The sequence below is a fragment of the Limulus polyphemus genome, unplaced genomic scaffold (genome assembly GCF_000517525.1).
Source record: "Limulus polyphemus unplaced genomic scaffold, Limulus_polyphemus-2.1.2 Scaffold1629, whole genome shotgun sequence".
Lineage (NCBI taxonomy): Eukaryota > Metazoa > Arthropoda > Merostomata > Xiphosura > Limulidae > Limulus > Limulus polyphemus.
Window position 1 is genome coordinate 111989 of NW_013667239.1, and position 10031 is coordinate 122019.

Below are 10031 nucleotides of genomic sequence, written 5' to 3' on the forward strand. Positions count from 1 at the left end.
AACCTATCATTCTATAGGTATTTGAAGAACTTGTAGCATTCCGCCACAGTTTAACTCTTCATATTTTTAGCCAACACTAGGCAACTGATAAATAGTTGAACAGACTTGTTTAAACATTTGTTTAAAGAACTCTATTCAAGTTTGCACAACTGTTAAGAGAAGAAATCAGTAACTATTTAGGCAGGTGGTTCAAAAAATCTGTAACATTAATTTATTTGAAAATATCTTAAATACCCTATTACACATTCACTTAACATTTATAATCTTTTGGTTAGAGAATTTTAAGTTTTTGCTAACTGAACTGCACATATGCTATGTTAAAAAAATCTTAAAAAATAAAGTTTCGTCTTCTGACCTTCCCCTTCACAAATTTTATTATGCATCTTTTCATGCATTTTATGTTTTCTTAAGTATGTTTGACAATTCATATCTGGTTAGTTTTATTGCTTATTGTGTGTGTATGTTTTTCACTTTGTTTGAGATAAAGCCTTTCTATGGTAATGTACAGTCACAGATATACTTTGGTAATACTAAAGAACGCTTCTTTTTTTTATATACATTTTATGTTTTCTTAAGTATGTTTGACAATTTATATCTGTTTAGTTTTATTGCTTATTGTGTGTATGTTTTTCACTTTGTTTGAGATAAAGCCTTTCTATGGTAATGTACAGTCACAGATATACTTTGGTAATACTAAAGTATTCTTCTTTTCTTTTTTATATACATTTTTTCAAGTATTGGAGTTTTTTTTATATAGGCTGACAATTTTTCAATGGCCTAACATACCTAGGTGGTTAGGGTACTTGACTTGCCACCTGTAGGTCACGGGCTCGAATCCCCATCCTACCAAACATGCTTCCTCTTTCAGCCATGGAGGCATTATAATATGACAGTCAATCCCACTATATGTTGGTAAAAGAGTAGCCCAAGAGTTGGCAGTGGGTGGTGAGGACTAGCTGCCTTCCCTCTAGTCTTTCACTGCTAAATTAAGGACTGCTTATGCAGATAGCCCTAGTGTAGCTTTGCTCAAAATTCAAACCAAAAAAAAAAAGAAAAGACAAATCTTCATAAATTTTGATAGTGCTTTTCCCTATTGTATGCCAATTTCTTTTTTTTTTTTGCAACATGTTTTATATGGTGAATTTGGAAGAACATAATAACCATAATAACTTCTACCTTACTCTACAGCAGTAATCTTTCAGAAAATCAAAAACTTTAGGTTTGCACAATAAGCAAGAAAATGCTATTGAACATCACCTGATTTCAGAGAATGCTCTACCTTTCGTTCAGTTGATTCTGACAAATGTTTCAGAGAATGCTCTACCTTTTGTTCAGTTGATTATTACAAATGCTTCAGAGAATGCTCTATCTTTTGTTCAGTTGATTCTGACAAATGTTTCAGAGAATTTTCTACCTTTTGTTCAGTTGATTCTGACAACTGTTTCAGAGAATGCTCTACATTTTGTTCAGTTGATTATTACAAATGTTTCAGAGAATGCTCTACATTTTGTTCAGTTGATTCTGACAAATGTTTGTGAACTTTTCTAAATGTTTATAATCATCCTTCATAAATTTGTATTTAAGCATAAAGTCATAAAAATGTTTCTCTCAATCATATTTCTAGTTCTGAGTGATACCTTGTATTTTGAAAAGGCTATCAATGCAAGTGTATGTGATCACCATATCTTTGCAACTGGCTAAACGTTACTGTATTACCAGTTACAGGTGTTCAAACTTTGCTGATGTGGTGATAAAACAATAAACGTTTTTGCAAACTCAATACTTTTAGAATAAAGAACATTTCATACAAAGTTTATTGAGGAGCACAGGTGTGAATGCATTTAAGCATTAAAATTACAGAGTAGATAGCCATTGTCATGTACTTTTGTTTTAAAAGCAAACACTAAAATTTATTAATTTTATCATAACTCTTTTGTGCCTTTATCAGTGTTCCATTAGTTACTATTTTTGAGAGTATATTTGAAGAATTTATTGTTTTTTTGCCTTAATTCACCTTCTGTTTTGTTATGATGACTCAAATCTAGCACTCTTGAAATATAGTACTTACCTGAGCCAAATGTATGAAACATAACTGTCTCTTCATAGTTCGTAAAAATTCATGGAAAACTGAAAAAGTAAAACTCACTATCATTAACCAGTTATAATAGAAATGTTGAAAAACTTAAATCTTAAATTAAGAACATAAGAGTGCAACATTCTAAAAAAGATAATCTAGTCACTTCTCCTTCTCCTTTAAATAAATTACTTCATGACACACAGTAATTTGTAATAGGACAAGAGTAACTTATTATTAATATTATACTTTTCAGAAAGTATAGAATATTATTTTAGTATGTTAGACTTGTGTACTACCTTTTAAATTACTAATTTCTTGGAGAACAAATGGTACAGTGGAAGAAAATAATTACTTTAGCCCTCAGGGTAAGATTAATGCGCTAAATGAACCGATAAGAAAGCAGTTAGTAAAACAATTTGTTAGTTTTATCATTGAGATTAATGATTTCATAATATACATCATGTCAATAAATAAATAAGTGCTTATAAAAGCACAAATTTCAACCACCTCTTTAACGTTATATCTAAATAACTCTGATGTATAAATATACCTTTATATCATTAAAGACCATAGAATACAAACAGCCATGCTGCAAACAAAAATATCAAGTGAATTAACTATATCTTTGTAAGGTTGCATAGATGAACAATGGGAGGGTGGTGAAAATCAGCAAGAAATCATCAGGTCATGGGCATGTGCTATAATACTGTTACGTCTCCGTTTGTTAATTAACTTCCCGTAACTTCGTTCCGATGAAACTTTAGCGAACAAGTATTTACTTAATAAAACTGGTTTATTCTTTCCGAATACAACTTTACCGATACACTCAACTTCAACAATCGCGCTAAACAAACGCTGTAACGTCTCTCGTGCTCTCTGACTGCAGTTCAATTACTCACTGTCTATACACACATTACATTACCCACGTCACGTTGTCCCCTCTTATATATATACCCGCCTACCCCATCTAGTAAATACTAGAGCATTCATGAAGAAACAAGATAGTTCTAGAAACTAGAGGGCGCCACAGTAGTCATGTGACACGCTGACGCAACAATACTGTACATAAAAAAACAGTGACAATGTAGTTCCAGTCATATTAGATTCTTATCAAGTTTTATAGGGCCAGATTCTTTACAGAATAAATGGATAGCACACAATCCACTTCTTTTCAAATAATACATTCAAAACAAGATAAACGCATTTACAAAATTTTGTTACAGCACTGGTTATCGTAGTTGTATCCAGAGCTTTAAATATTTGTCTCCTTTTTGTAAAAATCCACATAGGTGGTTCAATTACCTTAGAACACCCTTTGACAAGACAAATTATTCTGAACTATTTCTGTTATTACTATACAAGCTGTGAAACTCACTTTAGTAATCACCCATTATGGCTAATTAACACGCAGTCTAACTTCACTTTTATTGTCACTTTCACTAACTTCCTTACTTACTTGCACTAACTTGGTCACCTATATATACATATTGCCCAACTGAGGCCTACAACTTTGTACTAACTACTAGACATTATGATGTAACAATACACACTTAAAGCAATGAGAAAATTTTCGAAGGTTTGAGTAACATGACATCAGTTCACAGCAATTGAACTACACAACAAATGATTTGTAAAAAATTAAGTAAGCAAACCTGCAATAAATTATCACTTCGAAAAGTACTAAATTTAAGACTCATGCTTTATAACTATCTAAATTATACTCTTGTATTAAATTTAAATGAAACATTCGTGTATATCTAACAATAAGCCCCTCTTCAAGAAGAATATTTACAATATGGTTTTACACTATATGCAAAGACTGTTTACAGTTCATACACAAAATCTCTTCATATGTTCTGCACCAACATTTGCAGTTCCCTTGTTGGCCTCTCAATGCATAGGACATCTCGTAGGGCTTCACCTTGACAGGATCGCTGGTTGTAGTCTTGATATTGTGTTGCACAAGGTTTGTCTTGCCTGGTTTATCTGTGAAGACATCTATGTACAGGCACAGTAGCTCTTGTAGGTGTATTTTCTGTTTGCCAGTCAGTTCTTCACTTAAATTGATGGCCTTGTATGTATCATCTCCACCTAGTGGTCTTAGGTCTTAGTCGTCTATGACAAAGTCACTGTCTTCTGGTTCTGCATCTATGACAGCCATATCATTTGTGCCTCAACAGCTGCACCAGTTAGGTCCTCTTTCCTCTCAAAGTACCTCTTCAACAGATTGATGTGGTAAATTTTTGTCTTCCCATCCACTTTCACCTTATAGTCCATTCTGTTGACCATTTCATGCAACTCAAAAGATCCTTTGCACTGCAGGATGAATTTATTGTCATCCATAGGTAGCAGAACCAAGATCTTTTGTCTGACCTTGAAATGTTGATCCTTGGCCTTCTTGTCATAAAAGTACTTTAGACTGCCTTTGATGTCTTAAGCTTCCCCAGTAGAACTGCTTTGCTAGATCTGGTACATTACTCCTTTTTGATCTTTTATTTTGTAGGTCCTCTTCCCTTTGATCTTGTGCTTCACCTCCTTCCTGACACTGTCCCAAAGTTTCTGCTGTGAAGGGTCTTTCTTCTGTACTTCCTTCAGTTCCCGTAAACATACATTTGGGGTGTCACCTTTCAAGATTGCAGTGGTTTGCTCTTCTTTTCTAGTGGTGATTGCAGATGCTTCTGTCTGGTTCCTTCAAACTTCTGCTGTCTGGTATATTTCCAATCCCCAAGTCATAGATGGGTGCTTTTATACAAATGGCCTCATACACATGTATTATGGAGTGTCTACTTTTATTCTTGCTATGGGAAACTTCCTCACAGTTCCTTCAATCAGCACACAAGCCCAGAGAATGATGGCATTTTTATTTTATGTACATAGTGCCATTTTTTCTCAGTTTGGAACAAGAAGTATACAGATTTACAGAAAGATCTGTGATACACCACAGAGCTCTTCAGTAAAGGTACCTTTGATTGCTTTGAGTGGTAAATAAATATTGAAGAAGTTAGACACTGAAGCTAGATAGATGGCTGTCAGAGAAAGCTGCTAGATGTAGAAGAAGTCCTCTCCTGGATATTAGACTTTTGTTGATGATGAAATGGTTCATGACATCTTTTTCAAAGACCTGTGTGAATACAGACTGTTTCACTGCATTTAACTCATATCAAGTCTCTTCTTTGCTTCAAACTCAGTCAAGATTAGAAAATACAGATTCACTCCATAACATATTTTCTGTCGAAAGCTCCTGTTATTTTGGGGCTCCAACCTGACTCATCAATGGAAATCAAGGCACCTTAGAATATTATACTATGTTACCTTTGTATAAGTTACCCCACGATTATCGAGGTTCAACTGTATCTGGCATGCAAATTATCATGAGACAACCCTCCCAATAGGAGTGTCACACACCATCCTGATACATGTGACTCCCTCTTTTCTATTCTACGGTACTATCACTTCGAGTTTAGTCAGAAAAGGAAGCACCAGTTTTCAGTGGGGAGGACAGGTGGGAATTGTGATAGGAGGTAAATACCTATCACAAATATATTTTCAGTATAGGAAAACTATAACTTTCGATACGGTACATTACCTCTTCTCATATATATAGTTAGAATCCCACACTGAAGAGGGACTGGTGTGAGGGATAAAAAGAAGCAACCTTCAAAAGCATCTGAAAAACACCTTATACTGATGATCCTTTTAAGTTAACCCCTTCCCAACAACGTGCTATGCACTGTAGCACGTAACGTCGCAATCTTTATATTACGTTCCAAAGATAAAACTAGTGGATTAAATTTGACAATAATTTTTCTAAAAAAAAACATGTCGTTTCAGAAAAATAAAATATTCAATTTTGATTTTTTTCTAATATTTTTAATAAAAGATTCTTTATTTAATGTAGCTATTTGCATTCAGACTCTGAATAGTTCACCTGCAAGGTGATTTTTATATGTATAAAATTACCATTTTTTATCTTACAGTTTCACATTTCATTTGCATAATCTCTAGAACCTTATAAATGAATATCAAAAGTTTTTTAAGAAAAATTTTTATATTTTATTTTACATTTTCTCTACTATATCACTACTGAATCTAGCTAGTATCATCAACATAGAGTGCAATGAAATGTTCAAAATTAACATATTGTTGCGTCAGCGAGGTCACGTGACTAGTATCACGCTACGTTTTCTAGAAATATCCTGTTCCTTCAAGAATGCCCTAGCATTTACTAGATATGTGTTAGTCTTGTATATATATAAGACGGTCACAACGTGATGGAACAACAAGGTAATGAGTAATTGAACTGCAGTCAGAGAGTGTGTAGTTGAACGGAGTATTGTTGAAGTCGAGCTCGTGAGACGTTTGTTATAGCGCGACTGTTGAAATTAAGTGTATCGTAAAGTTGTATTCGGAAAGAATAAACCAGTTTTATTTAAGAAAGGACTTGTGTCGCTAAAGTTTAGTCGGAAAGAATTTACGGAAAATTAAATTAACGAACGGAGACGTAACAATACATATTTCTAATATTAGGCTATATGACTTATGTTGTTATTATTATTATCTAAATAATAATTTGATCGATAGTGTTCTATTAGATTTATCAAACTTGCATATCAGTATGAATAAAACAGTATTAACCAAGCCTTATTTAGCAATAAATACTAATTAGTTATTTATTCTTCTCTTCTTTATGGTTCCTCCCCAAGACCGATAAAATTTAAGATCAATTCATTATTTGACCTGATGTATTTATCTCTTCTTTGAAGTATAACTTACTGTGATTTTTTTTTCATGTCTTACTTTGTTTACTCCTTGTACAAAAGCTTGCATGGTAGCGTTTCTTGGTCCATCAACGGGTTTTCCATCATCTGTTGGCCCCCAGGAGGCGCTGTAGATATCGACTAGGTGATGTTCATGTCCTATCGAGTTCGCTTCAATTAAATCGGTCATGTAAGGATAGTCTAACATTCGTATACTTAAATAATTTAGTCTGGTTATATTAAGGTGCGAATCTCCTAACATACGTTCTTAATGCCACTGGAAGCTCAATGAAATATTACTTGATACAATATTCGAAAAAAAAAATCACAAGGTACGAAAATAAAACTGTATGTCACTTTGTGTAACAAATAAACTTAAGAAAAATAATATGATAAAGTTTAAAGTTAAAGAAAGGCTTCAGAAAACAACAATAACTATAAAACTGATAATCTCACTAGCTATTGTTGAATTGTGTGACTATTTATTTTGTCATCTTCCTATAATCGTCGTATTTGAAATTAAAATAGTAACTATAAGTTAACGAAAGTGAATTTTGCAGTGTCAGTTATACAATTTCACAAAAATGTAGTGTATGTTATCAGATAAACAGGTTAATAGATATACAAGATCTAAAAGAGAGTGAATACCTGAAACTTTCGAATTATAGGCTGTTCCTAAACCACAAATGCCGTTGTCCTTTGAAGCTGCAACTTCACCTACACATCCAGTTCCATGACTGCTTGATCAACAAAAAAATTAAAGACCACTTAAAACCCTTCTTGATATAGCAACATTTTTCAGACGATATTTTAGAATTTCATTTGTCATAGCTCATATCATGTTTTTGCAGTTCATGTACGCCGATATTTTTCTTATCTTTTTCGAAATACTACAGCATTTTCCGTACAAATACGTAATTATAAAAACAAGTCATTTATCATTCCATACAAATCCTAGCCATTATATTTGGTAAAGCAGAAAGAACCAATTTATCTTGCTATCTTATAAGTAACAATGATTGCATGCGAGAGATAATAATAAAATTGTATGTATATAAATACTTTATTGTAGCTCGTGAAGATATATCTTAAGGCTCCTTATCATTTGCGGTGATAAATTAAAAATATATTCATGTCCATGCATATTTTAAGTTATATGAGAACATATTATTTATTACAGTGCAAAATCAATCATGTTATCTGCATAAATAATACGAAGTACTTCGTACGTCAGCTAGCAGTACCATATTTATTTATGCATGTAGCAGCAGTGGTGGCACTAGGCATAAGCAGACCAAGCCACTGCTTAGGTGTCTAACAACTCAAGGGACTCCCAATTCACGGGGAATTATTATTTTCATCTGAACTTTAGATTTTGCCTGTTTTAAGTATTGCACTCATATGAGAAAGTAACGTCTTCAATGAATGCGATCCAAAAATACATCATTCAGTAACAGACGAATGTTGAAAAATTGCAACAATACACTTCTTAGTCAGGCACAGGTGCTGCGGCATATGTTGATTGGTTGCTAAGTGCAGTAGACACCTTGCGCATGATTTGAGAAAGATGCTGGCGCAACGGTATTAGTATGCGAGTAGAAATGACTTTTTAACAAGTATATTGGTGTGTGTTGTTGGTATATTTTCTAGTATGTGAAAATAATGCAATTAGTAATTTTAGGGTGTAGGTAAGGAGGGCACAAAACTATTCCCTCGTAGGACCCCTTTGGACGAGCACTGCCCATGTGTAATAGGCAAGTATGGAGTAGAGAAAGAAAAGAAAATAACTAAAAGTTGGCATTTATCCGAAATATTACTGACATATCGTGAAAAGTCTGTGATATGTTTTCTTCTGAACTCCCAAATTCTCCCAGTTTAAGAAGGATAACATTACTTCTAATCTGTAGTTGAAATTTTTGTTTGTTTCAGAGCAAAGCGACATTTGGCTATCTGACATGTCCACCGTCGGAAATCGAACCCCAGATTTTAGTGTTACAAGTCCATAAACTTACTTTTGTACCACCAAGGGACATATTTCAAATCTATCTTTGTTGTAAGTTTCTCCTGCTGAAATAAGCATTCTAGAAAAAGTAACAACCAATTTCCTGATTATTTAATCAATTTTAAATTGATTCATATTTAGTGGATGGATGATATTCACCATCAAGTGCATTCCTAAGTTGTCTTCTCCATGGGAAGGCCCATATGACATAGTGGATTGTCTCTCAGACGTGACTTTCCAAATAAAATGTGGTCGGTGAGGTGAGCCAAAGGTGGTGCATGCCAACAGGCTTTGGTGTTATCATGGTCCAGGACATTTCAGTTGGGACGAAGTGGACAACAGAACAAATGACGCTGCTGAAGAGGTGTCACCTGAAAAAGCCAACGTCGAAGAAGAAACTTTACTTAGTTTTGAGAAGGGAAACGATGAAGCTCTTGATGAAGTTACTACCACTGATGTGACTGTTACCGATGATAGGACATTTACTGATGCAGCAGATGAACCTCACATGAAGCAGAAGCCAACGAGACGGAGACCAGTACGGAAGAAGATACGTCCCGTAAAATTAAGAGACTTTTTTGAATTGTAATTCTGTACATTTAATTAAGAGACTTTTTTGAATTGTAATTCTGTACATTTAATTAAGTTATTGTTAATTGTTATTGGTTTATTGTATGTGATTATTGTTCGGGACGAACAATACTAAGGAGGGGCAGTGTTGCGTCAGCGAGGTCACGTGACTAGTGACCCGTTTTCTAGAACTATCCCATTCCTTCGGGAGTGCTCTAGCATTTGCTAGATTGGGGGTGTACTGGTATATATAAGATGGTCACGGCGTGACGTGATAAAGTGTGTAGGTAGTGAGTAATTGAACTGCAGTCAGAAAGTATTGTTGAAGTTAACGTTCGTTGTTATAGCGTTTGTTATAGCGCGACTGTTGAAAATAAGTGTATCGTAAAGTTGTATTCGGAAAGAATAAACCAGTTTTATTAAGTAAGGACTTGTGTCGCTAAAGTTTCGTCGGAACGAAGTTACGGAAAATCAATTAACAAACGGAGACGTAACAATACCATAAAAAGGTCGATAACGCTTCCGGTATAACAATTAAAAAAATTATAAAATATTAACTTTTTCGTTTACTACCTATCTACCTGATCACGTTAGCGGGGCTAGCGCCTAAACGGCTCAGACTATC

At 34.1% G+C, this 10031-nt stretch overlaps 1 protein-coding gene across 1 annotated transcript in view; it reads right to left on the minus strand.

The window, feature by feature from the left end:
* Positions 1 to 10031, minus strand: part of LOC111087003 (DNA-binding protein RFX6-like) — a 77850-nt gene that overhangs the window by 1612 nt on the left and 66207 nt on the right. Inside the window, exon 14 of the mRNA XM_022392053.1 lies at positions 2069 to 2127. Within this exon, the coding sequence (XP_022247761.1) occupies positions 2069 to 2127 (59 nt within the window). The remainder of the gene's footprint in view (positions 1 to 2068; positions 2128 to 10031) is intronic.